The 21,257-nt window shown below is 35.8% G+C and overlaps 1 protein-coding gene across 1 annotated transcript in view; it reads right to left on the bottom strand.

The window, feature by feature from the left end:
• Positions 1-1,407: 1,407 nt before the first annotated feature.
• The window catches only part of alpha-Catr (alpha-catenin related), a 69,147-nt gene continuing 49,297 nt past the window's right edge, over positions 1,408-21,257 (bottom strand). The window contains exons 4-7 of the mRNA XM_067772347.1: positions 19,680-21,193; positions 15,696-16,001; positions 4,187-4,393; positions 1,408-1,957 (exon numbers count right to left, since the gene is read on the bottom strand). Of these exons, the coding sequence (XP_067628448.1) occupies positions 1,829-1,957; positions 4,187-4,393; positions 15,696-16,001; positions 19,680-21,193 (2,156 nt within the window). The 3' untranslated portion in view covers positions 1,408-1,828. The remainder of the gene's footprint in view (positions 1,958-4,186; positions 4,394-15,695; positions 16,002-19,679; positions 21,194-21,257) is intronic.

The raw sequence follows: 21,257 nt of genomic DNA, 5'->3' as shown, positions 1-21,257 counted from the left end.
GTAGTACTTCGATTTGTCCTCATTCATCATAAAATCCATCTTTTCCATTTTGGAGTAAGCAGAACTTACGGCGCAGGTGTTCAGGCAGTTGATATACATCTCGTCAGCATACACCAATAATTGCACGCTTTTATAGAGTATTGATCCAGAACAGCTTGTATTATTTTCTCCAGCATCAAATTAAAGAAATCGCATAATAGAACGTCACCCTGTCTGTTAGTTTAGAGCGTCTCGGAGAGGCGCTTTCCAATTCTGACTAAGTTGATGGTGTTGCTCAACGTCATTTTGCACAGTCATATAAGTTTTGCGGGAAAACTAAATTCAGACATAGCGGCATACAGGCAGGTCCTTTTCGTGCTGTCGAAGACAGCTTTAAATTCGGCGAAGAGATTTGGCGTATGTGAAAATCTGGTCTATGGTAGATTGACCAGGTCTGAAGCTGCACTGATAAAGTCCAATCAGCCGATTCACGGTGGGCTGAATCTTTCGCACAATACGCTTGGCGGAAGAAGGCTGATTCCGCGAAAGTGGGCTCAGTTTACAGGATGCCCCTTCTTGTGGACTGGGCAAAGAACACTTAGATTCTAATCGTCAGGCATGGTCTCGTCCGACCATATTTAACAAAGAAGCTGATGCGTGTGCCTTAAGTGCCTGCTACTCATACGAGGCATAGGCTTTACTTGATTTGAGAACCGTCAATTGCGGTTCTTTTTAATGACCTCTGCATGTAACTGATAACGCACCACATAGAAATACCTGATTTGACTTAGAAGTCTGTCGATTTTTGATTTTCTGCGTAAAATCGAAGTAGCGTTGTCATTTGTTGATGTCATTTATGCTTTTGAACTTTATTTTGACATTTCTTTGAAAAGTTTGGCATTTATTTGAAAGAAAATAAATTTAAGTACAATGCAGATGCTCTTGGTAGGCAAATTGCTAGTGGGGAAGTTGCCCCCGAGAAGGGAAACCCCTGGACCACGCCTGCTTGCAAAAAAGGGGGGCGATGCTCAGGACTGTCGACTTCAAGGACATCCCTTCTATGCCGAGAACTAGAGTCTGGATACCATCCGAGCCGGATGATCCAGAGGGAGTCCTTGAAGTTATCAGGACTTTCAACCCAGAGCTACCTTGCGCTAGTTGGAGAGTCCTTATTCCTTATGACCATATGGTACTAAATGTTGCATACTTTTCTGCGCACTTGATACCCTTTTAGATATTTTTGGCGATGGAGTTTTAGCGTTGGCGAAGTTTGAAATTTGGGGGCTTGTTATTGCTATTCTGACATGCAAAAAAATGCAACCTTTGACTTATCATAAATCAAATCTTACTGTGATTTTTCTTACATTTTGTTACACTTACTGTGTTTTAACGTTCATATCAAAGAAATACCAACATTTTTGTGAAGTTTTTGCCCATTCGACTTAGAATATATTTGGTACATATATTTATATATGATTTTTAGAAACGAAAAAGACAAGCAATTTACATAGACATTTGCTAATTTGTAATTTTAAGCGCAATTTTGCCAGAAAGTTTTGTACATGCATAAAAAGTGGAGGGGGAAAACAACATCTAACAACCTCAAAGTACAGTTTTTTTATTTCATTACAATTTTCAATTGAATGTTTTCTTAATAAGTAAATGCATAACTTAACATCAATTCATCATATTAATTACATACTACAGACACAGCGCAATTAACTAAATTTTGTATTTGCCTCTCAAATTGAATTTTATATTCAAATAGTTGCAGGTATAGCTAAAATAATAGAAATGATACTCTTGTACGTCGTGCATCACCTTTGGCTCTACGAGCCATACCGTAATGTCACATACTCCCCTCCGAACTGCTGGTGGTGCCTTTTGAATCGCCCATACCACCAGAATTGTTATCATCTCCACCTAAAGCGCCCGAAGATGAGACGCCGCCAGATAGGCCACTAAGGTCTAATTTGTACTAGAAAACGGGAAATAAGAAAAATAATGTATTAATAAATAAAATTTGTTATGTTTAGGATTCTCATTATAATTATTGAGGATATTCGCCTTAATTAACGAAGTTTCTCGACAGGCTTGCAGAAATTCTAAGCGTACCTCAATTCGCTTAGCGAAAACAATTGAAAATAAAAGGAAGGTATACATTAGACTGGGTCGAAAAAAAAGTTGCTAATGTCCGTCCCTAAATTGAAAGATTATGTTGAGAGGGTTTCTGAAAAAAATTTTTTTTTTTATTATTTATTTAATAATTTGGGAAAAATTTAAACAACGTGACATCAGGACGCACAAGGCGACAACTGTTTCGATTATACCTTGTAAATCTCTTGAAACCTTTTCTCCCGGGATCGGGAGTCGAACCCACACTCCTACGATAGTTGAAATGGTTACAAACGCATTCAGCTATGTCATGCCTTAGTTGTTGTAAAGTTTTTCCCAATTGCCTTCTTTTTGCATATATTCTTCTACACATCACATACTTCGTATGTAAATTATGTGTTTAAGTTATGCATGTCTGTAAGGCGGTTTCAGAGAAACTTGGTATTGTTGCTATTTTTGCTCTATTTATAGAACTACAACGAATTAACCAAATGTTGTCTGTTCGTATGAGTTAATCGGGGATTGCCCGAATTGCTTTAAATGTATGGAAACATTTATTTCAAGCAATTTTTAATTTTATAATTTATTTAATAATTTGGGAAATATTTGAACAACGTGATATCAGGACGGACAAGGCGACAGCTGTTTCGGTTATACCTTGTAAATTTTTTCAAAACCTTTTCTCCCGGGAGTGGGAGTCGAACCCGCACTCCTACGATAGTTGAAATGGTTACAAACGCTTTCAGCTACGTCATGCCTTAGTTGTTGTAAAGTTTTTCCCAATTGCCTTCTTTTTGCATATATTCTTCTACACATCACATACTTCGTATGTAAATTATGTGTTGAAGTTATGCATGTTTGTAAGGCGGTTTCAGAGAAACTTGGTATTGTTGCTATTTTGTTCTATTTATAGAACTACAACGAATTAACCAAATGTTGTCTGTTCGTATGAGTTAATCGGGGATCGCCCGTATTGCTTTAAATGTATGGAAACATTTATTTCAAGCAATTTTTATCCTTCGAAATACAGCCGAAAAGGTTTTTTCGTTGTAACTTTGTTATTTGACGTGCGATTTTTAAAATTGATATGTCATTATTTTGTCCTTAGGAAGCTTCACATTTCCGTTTAATGTCCTTTTAAGCTATGAAGTAAGAGTCTGATTGTAGTCAGAAGTCAGAGTCTGACTTTTCACCTCTTATAACAGCTATTATACCAAATTTCTCAAAAAAAGAATTGAGCCCTTCAAATAAGGGAGAAAAGCGGACCATGACCACATTTTTACTTTTTCAATTTGCTGAAAGCGTTAACAAAAAAAAAATAAAATTTCGAAATGTAGAATTTTGAATTTCGAAAGCCGATATCTATTTTTTGGAGGCTAACTTCGGAAAACGGAGATAGTACTTTGTTAGCTGACCTAATCATGTGAAAACAACTTCATAGCTTAAAAGGACATTGAACGGGAATGTGAAGCTTACTAAGGACAAAATAATGACATATCAGTTTTAAAAATCGGTCTAATATACATATCTACCTATATATTGGGAATATCGATATCATATCATATTTTAGTTTTTTTGTTTTTTTTTTTGTGCAAATTAATCACCGAATTTGCGCTGATTATTGAAAAATGCAAAATTGCATATTTTTTGATTTTTTTACCAGCTGTCTTGCTACTTTTTAGGTTAGGCGAAATACCCTTATCGTATGTATGAGTAAACACTAAATAATATGTTGGCATGCTTGAAATTATTTGTAGAGCATCAAAAAAGGAAAAATGTGAAGCTCTCTCATCACAACAAAATCCAGTTCCAAAAAGCAAATATTCGAAGAAAAAAATCCTTCTTTATTGAACCAGTTTAGTTATTTGTTCGAACTTAAAATATAAATAATTTAAATAATATATTAATGCAATTAGTAAATAAAGATATTGTTGAAATGTAAAGACATATTTATTTAAAAACAAATTAGTATGTTTTTACTACATTTAATTTTAATAATCATTTGAAAATAATAACAATAAATATCAATTTAACTACTATTTATAAAATATAATAAGAATTAAATTTTTTTTTCACATACGAACATATTTACCTTAGTCGCACATTCAAAACATTTTGTAACAACCTTGTTAATTACACTCATAAGATTTTTTGTTTCTCGTATAACATGATCTACTTTAACAAATGTTGCATCCTTTCCAACAGTGTGATCCTTAACAGTAAATTGTAAGGTTTGAACAAAAGTCGGTACTCTATCTAATATATTCAATAACTCTTTCTTATTTTGGCTTGCCGGAACCTTTAAAAATTAAAACAAAAAAAAAGTGAGAATATTAAATTTTGTTTGCCAGCAAGTTTTTTCTTACAATTTTCAGAATTAATATGTAATAGAGAGGCAATTTTTACTTTGATCAAACCAAAGACTGATTACACTACTCGACAAACAAAATCTCCAAAAATAAAATAGGTCTTTCCTAAAGTAAAATTTTCTCCTGATTCCGAATATTCCTGTGGCAGATCTAGTTTCCGAGATATTGACGAAAATATGAAAATTCCCATTCCCCCCACTACTTCATATAGGTAGGGCAAAAATTTGTAGTTTTCATTTTTTCGTTTTAAACTGCTGAATTATACATTATACTAATTCCCATAAACATTCCTTGCCTTCACCCCCTTTCAGTATCTTCAGTAGTTTGGCCACTATGTCAAAAAACGTTGAAAAAATTTCGAGAAAAAAAGAAATTTTTCACAAAATTTCAGATTTAACCACTTTAAAATCGGAAAAATTCTATGGACGAAAAAAAGTTAGCCCTCCTATGTTTTAGGTAATTTAGCTACGAAAATTTTAAGCATACCAGTGCAACAATCGGACGTATCGTTGAGACTATAGCCCCGTTAACTTGCAAGCGTCTATCCTAAAATTTTTTATAGAGACAATTTTTATTCAAACTCAATTCAGGAGGGTCTTTAGTTGTTCCATGTGCCGAAAATCTGCATTTCATTTTAATATTACATTAAAGTGTGAAAAATAAAAATCTATATATATAAAAAGAAAGGCTAAAGTGTGTGTTAGTTGGTCGCCGGTGTTTGAAGAGATGTGTCGGTCGATTTTGTTCAAACTTTCACACAAGTTGCGTAAACCTCACGCGGTGGTTTCTATATAGGTTTGGTTGCGATCGACGTACAGGGTCTCGAAGAAATAGGCCGAAACGTGTACCCGAGTATCCCTTATAATGTATTTATAGAATATGGATAACAAATCAAAGCTGTTGATGAGTGCTTTAGTATAGAGTAATTTTCATACCCCTGGGTGACTAGGGTCTCGAGATATAGGCCAAAACGTAGGCCAGTGAATGCCTAGACAGTGTTTATACAATATGGATATCAAATGAAAGCTGTTGATGGGTGCTTTAGTACAGAGTAATATATTATCCATAGACGGACTGGGACTGGGAATGAGACTCGGAGTGGGACTGGAACTGAGACTCGGAGTGGGACTGGGACTGGGGCTGGAATAAAATACATACCACCCTCCGGGACAGGCAATAAGGGATGCAGAAGAATGAGAAGGAATTGAGAGAAGAGAAAAGAGAGAAGGAGATTGAGAAAGAGATAGAATGAGACGAAGATGGAGATAGATGAAGCGAAAAAGACGGAGGGAGGGGTGAATAAAAGGATTAGGTAAAAGTGAAGAGGGGGGAGAGCAGAGTCAGACAGAAAAAGCTTATTAAAATGTATGCAGATAGGCCAAATTTAGGGCAGGACAACGTCTGCCGGGTCTTCTAGTATGAGTATAAATCAGCAATTCAGTAAAAAACAAACCCGATAACAACATTAAATACATACATATATACATCTAAAAAAAGTCAAATTGAGAGATTTTACCGTGGTGGTCAATAGTGAGGGACGTGGGTACTTTTAACTACCCGTTTATAATTTTCTGGGTTTGTCTCCCGTATTATTTTCCAGCAATAATCTCCCATCATTTCTTCATTCCAAAAACCTTGGTAACGCTTTTCAAAAATCATGGGCTGAAACCTTTCACCCTGTTCATCACTTTCAGCACCTAGGCTTGCGGGAAAATTATCCAAATGTGAATGCAAAAAATGCATTTGAGGGACATGTTGCTTTTCATAGCACTGTAGTTTTTCAACAAGGGTTTGACCATCTCTCTATAGTTGGGATCTTTGTTGTTGCCAAGAAATCCACTAACTACTTGCTTAAAGCTGTCCAAAGCCGCTGCTTCTACTGATGATAAGTGATTTGCAAAATTTTCGTCTTTCAGCAACTTTCTAATTTGCGGACCAACAAATATACTTTCTTTTAATTTGGCTTGAGTTATTTTAGGGAAAAATTTCGTTAGGTACTGGAAGGATGGCGCGTCCTTATTTAAAGCCTTCACACAATTTTTCATTAATCCTAATTTCATGTGAAGTGCTGGCAAAATAACTCGTTCGGGATTTACTAAAGGCGGGTTTGCAATATTGAAGGCACCTGGTTCGTACTCAGCTCTTGGTGGCCAGTTTTCCCGAATATAATGGGTTTCTCTAGCACGGCTGTCCCAAAGACAGAGAAAACAGCAATATTTAGTGAAACCTCCTTGAAGTCCGAGAATTATAGCTACAACCTGGGATGCGTTTCATATACTATTTATTGTACCACCGAAACTGCTTACCTTTAAGTCCGCACAAATTTTCCAATTAAATTGTCTATATTGAATGAGCTCAAGTAAATTGGATATGCTTAAATGAATGTGCCACTGGTATTGACGGTAACGAATTTCCTTTATGGAGTAATGCTGCTTTTATACTATGCTTTGAACTGTCCATAAACAAGCGCCAATCATCCACTTTATTTTCTAATTTTAGTACTTCAAATAAACCTTGAACATCATCGCAGTAGCAAATATTTTCACTTTTAGTAAAAAAAGAAGAGAAAGTCTTGTGTCTATTTCGAAATTTGGAAGTACTTGTCGAAGGGCCCAGGCTGCCCCATTACTGCAAACGAGATCCTAGAACTTTGCTATCAAATTTCGATAATTTCAAATCTCTGGCCAAGTCATTAAGCTCGGCTTGTGAGACTCGATGTGGGATCTCTCCTTCTTGTTCACTGTCTGAATTATCTGCTTCGGAGTCACTTTCGCTTGATTTTTTATACGGAAACCGAAATAATGAAAGTATGTATCTTTGACAGAATTAGTTATTTTCCGAGCTGAGTTTCCGAAAATAGAATGTCCGCAAATAAAGCAAAAATCATCCGGATTATTTTTACATTTAAAATCTCTTTTGCAAGAAGCCATTTCGTAAACACATCTACCGATATAGTATGTATAAATTTGCACTACAATTTGCAAAACAAAATTTACAACAAACAGCAGTGACAATTAAATACTTGATGTCTTTTTAAATTTATTAGACCCTAAGGTAGAGTGACCAAATAAAATGTCTCGCCAATTTTATCAAAGTAATACTAAAATTTTAGGAATGACGCTTGCAAGTTAACGGGGCTATAGTCTCAACGGCACGTCCGATTGTTGCACTGGTATGCTTAAAATTTTCGTAGCTACATTACCTACAACATAGGATGGCTAACTTTTTTTCGTCCATAGAATTTTTCCGATTTTAATGTGGTTAAATCTGAAATTTTGTAAAAAATTTCTTTTTTTTCTCAACAATTTTTCAACGTTTTTTGGCATAGTGGCCAAACTACTGAAGATACTGAAAGGAGGTGAAGGCAAGAAATGTTTATGGGAATTATTATAATGTATAATTAAACAGCTTAAAACGAAAAAATGGAAAATACAAATTTTTGCCGTACCTACATATATGAAGTAGTGTTCTGTAAAAATGGGAATTTTCATATTTTCGCCGATATCTCGGAAACTAGATCTGCCACAGGAAAATGGAAGTCATACTCGGAATCAGGAGAAAATTTCACTTTAGGAAAGGCCTATTTTATTCTTGGAGACTAAAGTTGATCAAAATTGGTTAAGTAGCGTTATCGAGCCCGATTCGATTTTTCGTCGATTCTGCAGACCCGTTGTGATTTATGACACAGTCCAACGAGTTTCCTGTCCCGTTTTGGCGGTTCGTAATAATTCACTACTCTGCAGTGATGCCAGATAAACTCTGTGAATTTACCCACAGAAATTAAAAAAAAATTCCTAATTACCCACATCTTAAATAAAAAATTGCCTGAAATTCCCACTGGTTTACTTACATACTTACTTACTTAATTGGCGCTTAACCGTCTAAACGGTTATGACCGTCCAACAAGGCGCGCCAGTCGCTCCTTCGCTCCGCCAACCGGCGCCAATTGGTCACACCAAGGGAGTTTAAATCGTTTTCCACCTGGTCCTTCCAACGGAGTGGGGGCCGCCCTCTACCTCTGCTTCCATAGGCGGGTTCCGATAGAAACACTTTCTTGGCCGGAGCATCATCTTTCATTCGCATAACATGGCCAAGCCATCCCCCGCTGAGCGGGTTGTGCGCTGGGCTTGGGACCCGCCACGTAAAACCATACTCCAATGAAATATAACAACAAGCCTTGGATAAATACACTCTCCCACTGGTTTAGAAGTAGTTATTTATTTCTTTTATCGGGCGTTATGACAATGCCCAATAAAACCAGGCTAATCCCGCAGCAGTTTTCCAGGCTCAGCTACTGAAGGATTTCATCGGCTTAATGTAATTCTAAAATTAATATAGTAGAAATATTCATTTGGGTCATTTTTTTACAAATCGCATAACTTTTGAGATTTCATAATTTTGATTCGGCTCAAACTTTTTTTTAAGTTGCTCGCACGAAATAAGCAAATACCTAGATCAGGATTTCCTCGAACAATTTTTTTTTTTCAGAGATCTGCATGTGCTCAGATTTTTAAGTAGTTAAGTTGACCATGCGTTGGCGTTGGCTGTATACAATTGTAGCACGTACCTGCAAGCAAATGTAAGTAAGTTGCTCGAGGTCAGGTCAGGAATGAGTTAATATATTTTGAACCACAAAACTGTCCAACTTAAAATAAAATGGGTTTTTTAGATGAAAGTGTATCGCATATTATATATATTTTTTCGAAAATATTCGTGGGAGAAAACAGTATTCATTCATTTTTATTCATTATTTTGATTTTATAAAATTAAATATTTTTTTTACGCAGTTATAAAGTAAATATTGCTGCCTTGAAAATAAAACAAAAATTAATAAGATACGACGAGTGGAACCAATTATATAGCAAATCCTGATATATGTGTTGACTTAAATTGCGAAAAGATTCCAACAAATAAATTTGGCGTCTTTTAACAAAGTCAAAATTTTTTTTCTTCAAATCCGTACGATTTGTAAAATAATGACCCATATCCTATATTAATTATCTAGAGAGGTGAGATATTCTTTTTGTTATATAAAAAAGGGAATTCGAGCTATCAAATGTGTTTGAGCAGGAGTTGAAACGATGCATTGCATGCCTTACAAAACGCTTTGAAAGGATCGCCCGGCACAAATTCTATTCAGCCACTGTGTGGTGAAATATTCTAATTAATGACTTCTGAATAAATTCCTATTTTTACTTCCTTTATATTAGTTTTGTTTGATGTTTTTTCGCCAATTTCCATACAAAATTGGAGATTCTTGCAATCCATTTACGAGTAACCTCCCGAAGAGCTAGAGGCTTGAAACTTGAAATACATACCGCAACCCGGTGCCAATTTAACATGAAGAAAACAATTTTGCTAGGTGGTTCAGGGATCGTGAAAATAAAAAAATCGTCTGAACCTGGAAATTTTGCTTTCCAGTTTTAAGGGACTTCCGAATAACCGAGAGACCTGAAAGTTTGAACGAAACTTCGGGCTTTACAAGGTTGAAATATTTGGGATAAAAAAGTATTTCAGATGGGATAGGGATCGAGATATTTAGAGGTACTGAAAAGTTCATTTAGATTTCTTACTGAGCTACAAACATGAAACCTTACACATAGTTCAGGTCACTTTGGAAATGCAACAAAAGAGGAAAATAAAAATGTTTTTAATTCTTCCTTTATATAAATGGTTGAAAAATAATAATCTAGCAGACCCAAAAAAAATGTTACAAGGGACTATAGCCATTTCGTCCTTAACTTTAAAGGATATCAAAATAAAATGCAAGTGCAACCATTCTTAGATTTTACACCTAGCCAATAATTTGTCTCCTTTTTAGAACGCCGTCTAATCTTGCTGCAAACGCCGCAAAAATTTAATTTTGCTTTTTTTGGGGCTTTCCTTATTTTTGTAAATTATTGAAAATAATTAATAATTACATGGAAAATAAAATCCGAAACACTAAGAAGAGCCGAGTTTTTTTTTAAGGAGTTCGATAATAATACAGGAGAATATTTTGGAGGGAGTGCCCCTAAATCCCAAAAAAAAAAAAAAATCCCCAAACCCAGAATCCCCAGCTAAAAAAAAATCCCAAATACATAATCCCCAAATTTAAAATCCCATTACCAAAATCCCCAACACAAAATCCCAGCACTTTTTTTTTGAGGATAAATCCCCAAAGCTCTTTTGAGGAAATATCAAAAAACATCGAACACAAAATTACAAAAATTTTAATTAAATCATAAAGTAAAGTTCTGGCGCGTATAAACATAATTACGCATTTATTTATATGTACCTAAGTATGATACAATATATAAGCATAAAGTAAAATGATGGGGAATAAACTAACGGTACACGTTCTATTTGCATTGTGTTTTCATATCTTCTTTCTGTTCTAACCATGTTAATGCTATATTGCGAATTTGATAACAACTTCTCATGTACATCAGCAGCACAGAGGCTTAGGTCTTCAACTACCATACAAAAGTCGTCGGTTCAATGACAGATCACGGATTTAAATTAAATTTTTTTTTATTTAATTTTGGAAGGTGAGGTTTTTAAATTTATTATTAAAAAATACTGTGAAAAAAAAATTAAATGAAACACCTAGATCTGGCAGTGAACCGACGATGAGAAAATATCGCAAAATTAGCATAATATCATTATAGATATTGAGTAGAAAGAAATTACGAAAGCAAACTGCAAAAGTTCTCAAAATAATTGAAAAAAGGAAAATTCAAAACGTTACAGATCTCCATCGCCTAAATATCTTCTTGGAGAAAAAATTCCGTTAAAGTATAGGTTTTGTTTGTCAAATGAATTTCTATCGCTTTATTAACTGCAAAATGTATCGAATTAGTTACTTTTTGGCTATAGACGATAAAATTATCAGAAAACTGCTGGCAGGGTTTCGTAATGTAATTTATACATAACAAGTAAGGAAGGCTAAGTTCGGGTGTAACCGAACATTACATACTCAGTTGAGAGCTGTGGAAACAAAGTAAGGGAAAATCACCATGTTGTAAAAAGAACCTAGGGTAACCCTGGAATGTGTTTGTTAATGATAATTTTAAAAGGGAGTGGGTCTAAGTTCTATAGGTGGACGCCTTTTCGAGATATCGTCATAAAGGTGGACCAGGGGTGACTCTAGAATTTATTTTGTACGATATGGGTATCAAATGAAAGGTGTTAATGAGTATTTTAAGAGGGCGTGGGCCTTAGTTCTATATGTGGACGCCTTTTCGAGATATCGCTATAAAGGTGGACCAGGGGTGACTCTAGAATTTGTTTGTACTATATGGGTATCAAATGAGAGGTGTTAATGAGTATTTTAAAACGGAGTGGGCCTTGGTTCTATAGGTGGACGCTTTTCGGAATATCGTTATAAAAGTGGACCAGGGTTGACTCTAGAATGCCTTTGTACAATATGGGTATCAAACGAAAGGTGTTAATAAGTGTTTTAAAAGGGAGTGGGCCTTAGTTCTATGGGTGGACGCCTTTTCGGGATATCGCCATAAACGTGGACCAGGGGTGACTCTAGAATGCGTTTGTACAATATGGGTATCGAATGAAAGGTGTTAACGAGTATGCCTTAGTTCTATAGGTGGACGCCTTTTCGAGATATCGCCATAAAGGTGGACCAGGGGTGACTCTAGAATTTGTTTGTACGATACGGGTATCAAATGAAAGGTGTTAATGAGTATTTTAAAAGGGAGTGGGCCTTAGTTCTATAGGTGGACGCCTTTTCAAGATATCGCCATAAAGGTGGACCAGGGGTGACTCTAGAATTTGTTTGTACGATATGAGTATCTAATGAAAGGTGTTAATGAGTATTTTAAAATGGAGTGGGCCTTAGTTCTATAGGTGGATGCCTTTTCGAGATATCGCCATAAAGGTGGGCCAGGGGTGACTCTAGAATTTTTTTGTACGATATGGGTATCAAATGAAAGGTGTTAATGAGTATTTTAAAAAGGAGTGGGCCTTAGTTCTATAGGTGGACGCCTTTTCGAGATATCGCCATAAAGGTGGACCAGGGGTGACTCTAGAATTTGTTTGTACGATATGGGTATCAAATGAAAGGTGTTAATGAGTATTTTAAAAGGGAGTGGGCCTTAGTTCTATAGGTGGACGCCTTTTCAAGATATCGCCATAAAGGTGGACCAGGGGTGACTCTAGAATTTGTTTGTACGATATGAGTATCTAATGAAAGGTGTTAATGAGTATTTTAAAATGGAGTGGGCCTTAGTTCTATAGGTGGACGCCTTTTCGAGATATCGCCATAAAGGTGGACCAGGGGTGACTCTAGAATTTGTTTGTACGATATGGGTATCAAATGAAAGGTGTTAATGAGTATTTTAAAAGGGAGTGGGCCTTAGTGGTGGACGCCTTTTCAAGATATCGCCATAAAGGTGGACCAGGGGTGACTCTAGAATTTGTTTGTACGATATGAGTATCTAATGAAAGGTGTTAATGAGTATTTTAAAATGGAGTGGGCCTTAGTTCTATAGGTGGATGCCTTTTCGAGATATCGCCATAAAGGTGGGCCAGGGGTGACTCTAGAATTTTTTTGTACGATATGGGTATCAAATGAAAGGTGTTAATGAGTATTTTAAAAAGGAGTGGGCCTTAGTTCTATATGTGGACGCCTTTTCGAGATACCGCCATAAACGTGGACCAGGGGTGACTCTAGAATGTGTTTGTACGATATGGGTATCAAATTAAAGGTATTAATGAGGGTTTTAAAAGGAAGTGGCCCTTAGTTGTATATGTGAAGGCGTTTTCGAGATATCGACCAAAATGTGGACCAGGGTGATCCAGAACATCATCTGTCGGGTACCGCTAATTTATTTATATATGTAATACCACGAACAGTATTCCTTCTGAGATTCCAAGGGATTTTGATTTCGCCCTGCAAAACTTTTTTATTTTCTTCTACTTAATATGGTAGGTGTCATACCCATTTTACCAAGTTTTTTTTCTCAAGTTATATTTTGCGTCAATAGACCAATACAATTACCATGTTTCATCCCTTTTTTCGTATTTGGTATATAATTATGGCATTTTTTTCATTTTTCGTAATTTTCGATATCGAAAAAGTGGGCGTGGTCATTGTCGGATTTCGGCCATTTTTTACACCAATACAAAGTGAGTTCAGATAAGTACGTGAACTGAGTTTAGTAAAGATACATCGATTTTTGCTCAAGTTATCGTGTTAACGGCCGAGCGGAAGGACAGACGGTCGACTGTGTATAAAAACTGGGCGTGGCTTCAACCGATTTCGCCCTTTTTCACAGAAAACAGTTATCGTCCTAGAATCTAAGCCACTACCAAATTTCACAAGGATTGGTAAATTTTTGTTCGACTTATGGCATTAAAAGTATCCTAGATACATTAAATGAAAAAGGGCGGAGCCACGCCCATTTTGAAATTTTCTTTTATTTTTGTATTTTGTTGCAGCATATCATTACTGGAGTTGAATGTTGACATAATTTACTTATATACTGTAAAGATATTAACTTTTCTTTTAAAATTTGAATTTAAAAAAATTTTTTTAAAAAGGGGGCGTGTTCGTTCTCCGATTTTGATAATTTTTATTAAACAGACATATAGTAATAAGAGTAACGTTCCTGCCAAATTTCATCATGATATCTTCAACGACTACCAAATTACAGCTTGCAAAACTTCTAAATTACCTTCTTTTAAAAGTGGGCGGTGCCACGCCCATTGTCCAAAATTTTACTAGTTTTCTATTATGCGTCATAAGTTCAACTCACCTACCAAGTTTTATCGCTTAATCCGTATTTGGTAATGAATTATCGCACTTTTTCGATTTTTCGAAATTTTCGATATCGAAAAAGTGGGCGTGGTTATTGTCCGATATCGTTCATTTTAAATAGCGATCTGAGATGAGTGCCCAGGAACCTACATACCAAATTTCATCAAGATACCTCAAAATTTACTCAAGTTATCGTGTTGACGGACAGACGGACTGACGGACGGACGGACGGACGGACGGACGGACGGACATGGCTCAATCGAATTTTTTTTGATACTGATGATTTTGATATATGGAAGTCTATATCTATCTCGATTCCTTTATATCTGTACAACCAACTGAGTATAAAAATATATGTATGTATGTATTTATAATTTGCAAAACAAAAAAAAATGCTCCGGTGTTTATATTTATGTTTATTTGTTATGTAAATACTATATTAATTGTATTTATAAGCTATTGCTTTGCACTGTAGTTTCTTTAATGTGCCCATTAAATATTAAATTCTGTGATCAATATTGAAGTGTTAATTTGGAAATAGAATAAACATAACTCGACTTAAGAAGTCATCTCCGCAAGCATTATGATAAAATACGGCATCTGAGAAATCATCTGTGTGAAGGAAAATAGCACATAAAGATTCTCAGAGAAGCCACCAAATGCGTCGAGCCTCTATGCCAGGAATTGCCTGGCGGACCCCGTTCTTACAGTCAAATACCCTAAACTCACACTAGAGGAAAGCAACATTCCCAGGGAGATGCGCGTCACTCTAGCTCAACTTCGATCCGGATACTGTAACGGGTTAAACTCTTACCTATCCAGAATCAACCCCAACATAAATAACATTTGTTCTACTTGTAACGTGTACCCACATGACACCAACAATCTTTTCAATAGCAAAATAGAACGATCGTCCCTTGCACACCTTTCTCTCTGGTTCCCGCCTGTTGAAACTGCAAGTTTCCGTGCACTCCCGTTTGAGGATATTGATGATAATTTGTTAGTAATCGCACCTATTGAATGGGGCGAAGCACTGATAAAACAACAACAACAGGGTGAATTATTACCTATAACCAATGCTGAGGACCCTGTCCGTCAACCAACTGCTCATGTGGTTCGATTTTGGACCAGTAAAACTCACGGGGTGTTTAGTCGACTTTTTTAACATCATAAGTGGCAGATGCCTGCCTACAATCAGCTATTTGGTACATGAGGGGGGAGGGGGGGCGTAACCGTACAAGAGAAGAACGTCACAAAATATCTAGGAATTATACTAGATATTAAATGGGAACTCAAAGTGGAAGAGAGGGCGGCACTGCATCATGCAAGAGGATGCTGGGATGCAGGTGCCAAAAAACTACAGCAGCATTGCATGCCTTTCGGCACAACCCGCCTGCAGATCTAATAGTCAGGAATCGCGACTTTCGCATAAGGCAATAATAATAAAGCAATACTGAAATAATTATATAGCTTACCTGATATGAAAATTGTCGTAGAACCTTATACAAACGATTTGCTTCTTCAGCAAAATATTCCGCTTGCGTGAAAAGATCTTGAGTCGTTCTTAAAGTACCATTACCTTTTGTAAATTGATACATTGCAAACGCCATTGCAGACATATTTTTAGCACGTTTTATTATATCATTATTATCGTTAACTTCATCATTCCATTTCTCATTAAATGGCGGAATTTCCGAAGGTATATCCTTTGTTTCCACATTTGTTGCTTTGTCTGACTCTTCTTGACCAACAGACAGTGGTCGTGATGTGGGTTTATATTTCTGTGGCAAAATCAAAAAGAAAAAACAGAGTTGGATTGAAACATTTTTAATAAACAATGGCGGCGAAGTCTTATTTGAAAAGGAATGGAAACCGGTCGACCGACATAACATAATCCCAAGTGGTATAGCCCAAAGTTTTTTTCTTTGGTTAATCCCCCCCTGAGCAGAGCTCACAGAGTATATTTTATTCGCATAGCGGTACTCCGTAACGGCATAAACTAATCGAAAAAAAGTTGCTAATGTCCGCCCCTAAATATAAAGATTATGTTGAGAGGGTATCGGAAAAATTGTTTTTAATATATTTTGATCCTTCGAAATACAGCCGAAAGGGTTTTTTCGTTGTAACTTGGTTATTTGACATCCGATTTTTAAAATTGATATGTCATTATTTTGGCGTTTAATGTCCTTTTAAGCTATGAAGTCGTTTTCACATGATTAGGTCAGCTAATAAAATGTTACCCCCCCTAATGTATTCTTTTTTCCTTACCAAACGAAAGTACTTAAAAATTCAAGAAAATGTTGCTTTGAAACTATATTACTAAAATAATAAACAAAGAAGTTATAGCACTTTGAATATTTATTGCAACTGTTATTTTACCTGATTCTTATTATACTTAGACCTGAAACTCATGATATTTTTGGAGGAGAAATTGCAGGGTTTGCATTGAAAAGTTAATAAAGATATTCCAAGGATCATGAATAGGGGTAGTCAAAGTAAATAAGTGAGTCAAACCTGTTGTTTCGTATTTATAATAATAACACTATGCGACAAAAACAACTTTTTTCTGGGTATTGGACAAACCTACTTTTTCGTAGAGATTGAGGCTTAAGTAAACAAAGTACTATCTCCGTTTTTCGAACTTAGCCTCCAAAAATAGATATCGGCTTTCGAAGTTCGAAATTCTACATTTCGAAATTTTATTTTTCTGTTAACGCGTTCAGCAAATTGAAAAAGTAGAAATGTGGGCGTGGTCCGCTCTTTTCCCTTATTTGAAGGGCTGAATTCTTTTTTTGTGAAATTTAGAGAATTCAACAATTCCTTAGTAATGTTGATGCAACAACTGCAACTGATTACTCAATTATCTCAAATGCACCTATACGAATGGAGAATAAAAAAAAAAAAAAAATAAAAAAATAAATGTAAGGCGCGATAACCTCCGAAGAGATCTAAGGCCGAGCTTCTCTTCCAATTTGCGTCGTGCTCCTCTTGATTTTCCCTACAAATTGGCCGGACGGGACCTACATGTTTTATGCCGACTCCGAACGGCATCTGCAAAGCAGATGAGTTTTCACTGAGAGCTTTTCATGGCAGAAATACACCCGGAGTGCTTGCCAAACACTGCCGAGGGGCGACCCCGCTTAGAAAAATTTTCTTCTAATTGAAAAATCTTATTTCTAAAATTTTGATGTTGCTTTGCCTGGGAGTTGAACCCAGGGCGTACGGTGTGATAGGCGGAGCACGCTACCATCACACCACGGTGGCCGCCAATCCAATGGAGAATAAAGAATGGGCAAAAAGTGATGGTGAAAAAGCAAATACTTTAGCACGCCACCTAAAACTAGTATTCACGCCGCATGATATTGGACCCCCACTTAGAACAACTAAGGAAGTGGAAACTACCTTAAGTCATCCATATCAAATGGACCAATCCATACAAAAATTCTCAATATCGGAGGTAAAAACCGTAATTGTAAAACTCAAGCCCAAAAAAGTTCCGGGCTACCTTATCAACGGCACTATCCTAAAAAATTTACCCCACGAAGGCATACAATTCCTGACACAATTGTTTAATGCAGTATTAACAACTTAATTCATACCCCCACAGTGGAAGGTTTCGCAGATGAAAATGATTTTGAAACCCGGAAAGCCAGCTGATACAGTTCCAACTTACAGACCTATTAGTCTCCTGCCGATCGTCTCAAAAGTCATGGAAGTTCTCTTCCTTAAAAGACTCGTGCCCATAATAGAAGAGCGTAAAATTATACCCAATCACCAGTTAGGCTTCAGAAGAGGGCACGGAACAATTGAGCAGGTCCACAGACTCACCGAGCAAATATACGACGCTTTTGAGAAGAAAAAATACTGCACAGCTGCTTTTCTAGATATCTCACAATCTTTTGATCGCGTATGTCATGGCGAAATTCTCTATAAAGTAAAATATACCCTCCCTATAAACCACTTCTTATTTATACAATCATATCTAAAAGATCTTTATTTCTTCGTTAAACAAGGTGTAGAGCAGACTGCCCTTTATGAGTGCTTAGCAGGCGTCCCGCAAGGCAGTGTGATGGGCCCAATACTTTATCTACTTTACACGTATGACCTCCCAATAGCAGAAGGAGTCACTATAAGAACGTTTGCCGATGATACTGCGGTGCTAGCCGTAGACCCTAACCCTAGCGTGGCTTCACTCAAGCTCCAAGGAAGTTTAAATAAAAATACCCATTGGCTGAAAGAATGGAAGATTAAATCCAATGAAACAAAATCTGTTCAAGTGACGTTTACTACGAGACGCAACACTTGCCCACCCGTTAAACTGAACGATGTTAATACACCAAAAAGCGACGAAACAAAATACCTTGGTATGCACCTCGACAGAAAATTAACTTGGAGGACCCACATATTTAACAAAAGAAAAGCCCTTGGTATCAAACTAAGAAGTCTGTATTGGCTTATGAACCGAAATTCACAATTATCAGTTGATAACAAAGTCAGCCATTATAAAACCCATTTGGACATATGGAATACAACTGTGGGGAACTGCAGCAAACTCAAACATAGAGATTCTCCAAAGATTCAAATCAAAAAGCCTTAGAATGATTGTAAATGCACCCTATTATGTGACTAACAACCAGCTACAGCGGGATCTAAAGGTTCCAACTATAGCTGAAGAAATCAAAAAGTATGCTATTTCATACAACACGAGGCTTCTAACTCACCCCAACCCATTCATTCTAGGCCTGTCAGCAAAACCAACTAGCCTGAAAAGAAAATCAATCACGGATTTTCAACACTGATGAATTCTTAAAAAAAAAAATGGATGCACTACTGACAAAGATTGATCGAAGAGTAAAGAAAAATAGTGTGAAGCAAGCTTCACAAAATTCTAGTAGGTCACATTCACCACTTACCACAGCAGAATTTGTTAAACCACCACTGTCTGTATTTGTTATTTAACAATTATTTGTTACCTTTTTATTCAGCTAATCTGTTCAGAATTTACATTTTTACACTCAAAAACTACAATCAGTGTATTTTGTGTGCTTAAATTATATTAAAACTTGTGTTAAAGTTTGTGGTGTGGTGGAAGTGACCTACAAGAATTTTGTTACGCTCCGCTGCTTTCCACCGAAGTTTGCGCCTGCAACATCTTTACTCTTCGATCAATCTTTGCTACTGATAGCAATCCATCCATGCCCGCCAAGTTTATTATTTTTATGAAAACCACAAAATTGTTAGATGTATTCTATGTATATAGTTGGCAAAATATATTGGATGATAAAAAAAAAAATTTTGTTCTGCGTGAAATTTCGGTTTGATTTCTACACGCATGTGGTATATTGTTAGGCAAAATACGTAGTTGGTTTTCGTGCGTTAAAAAAAAACGTCGTGCTTTTATATTAGGTTGAACTGTAGTATTGTAAAACATTGTACTTGCAAATGAATTCAAGACTTACCTTAATTGATTTAGTATCGCACTGCTCGCCACTTGTTTCCAGTATTTGTTGTGCAACATTTGTTATTTCGGCAATTAACCATTTCCACATTTCCGCAAATGCGTCCATATTTTCATTAGCAGGAACACTTGAAGGATATCTTGATAATATTTTTGCTGCTAATATAACTTGTGGGCCATATATCCTTAAATTAATAGCTAAACATTTCGACTGCACTTGTAAACTCTCTGTAAAAGCAATGTGCTGTAATAATTTGCAAACATCAATGATGTGATCACAACAATCATGAAATTTATTTGACCATTCCTGAAATGATGTCGGATCGTCATTCATAGCTAATAAATGAAAATTATTAACTAATTCCACTGTTGTTTTCAGTGAATGATATAGATCAGCTGTTTGATCGACAACTGATATTATTAATTGTTGTGTTAAATTTTTAGCTGTACTTATAACTCTATCGATTTCTTCATCTATTATATGTCTTGTATTACGTTCGGTTTTATATAAAATATTTAAACATTTTTTAAGCTCTAGTTTACATCGATCACAAAGGAATAAAATATGTTCTCTATTTTCATGACTTGTATAAGCTGAATCTGTAAAATCATGCGTTTTTTCTAGTAATTTTTCAAAAGCATATATCAGTTCTTCAATTAATTCAATATTAAATGGTGTCATCAAGTCACGATCCGTATATGGAGATATTTTTGTACCACATTGTTTGTAATTATTTGCTATAAGTATATTCTCATCCTCCGTATTAAACGAGTTACAACGTTTACTTATATATTCATTACTCAATTTCTTTTCATTAGACTGTCGATCATTTGGCGATGCGTTGGCAATTTTTGAAAAATTATTATTTACTATTTTTAAATCGTCCAATGGTTTCGATCGGAATTTTTCCAACAAAAATGTTAAATAATTAGATGCTGATTGCACTGTCTCTCCGCCAATATTTTTATTGACATGTTCGTTAAATGTTAGATATGGCGATTCGAATATGCAATCTTTAACAACAAAATGTATTAAATCCATTGCACGTCGTATTTGACAAAATACGGTATCTCGATTTTCTTTAGCTATCATACAATCATAATGCAAAAGACTCGCTTTTGATGATGATAATAAAATTGATATAGAATGTTCAAGTATTTGTTTAGCTGAAAACATTTGCGCGCGGCGCCTTTCTTCTTTAATATTATTTTGTTGATTTCGTATTAGATATGCAAGCTCAATCATTTCAATGCCGAATAATGAATAAGCTCGTACAAATTCAGTAAAATTCACAACAGATTCAAGTCTACGTAGACTTTTAACAATTTTCCTCTTAGCGGTGAGGAGTTGTTTAACAACAACAATATCAACTAATAGTAAAATTCTAGTTACAGCGGATATGAGTGCTTTAGCTGCGATTATAATCGCATTTTCATCATAGGCAGGTAAATCTAAAGTTGAGTAATTCACATTATCCATAGCCGAAATATCACATAATCGTTCAATTGATTTTCCTGTAATGAGAACAGTTTAAAAAAAATAACATTTAATATCGTTAGCTCAATGTGAAAATGTGCT

This window comes from Eurosta solidaginis, chromosome 3 (genome assembly GCF_040869045.1).
Source record: "Eurosta solidaginis isolate ZX-2024a chromosome 3, ASM4086904v1, whole genome shotgun sequence".
NCBI classification, from domain to species: domain Eukaryota; kingdom Metazoa; phylum Arthropoda; class Insecta; order Diptera; family Tephritidae; genus Eurosta; species Eurosta solidaginis.
The sequence above is the reverse complement of the archived record's forward strand: the minus strand, read 5'-3'. Positions and strand labels throughout refer to the sequence as shown.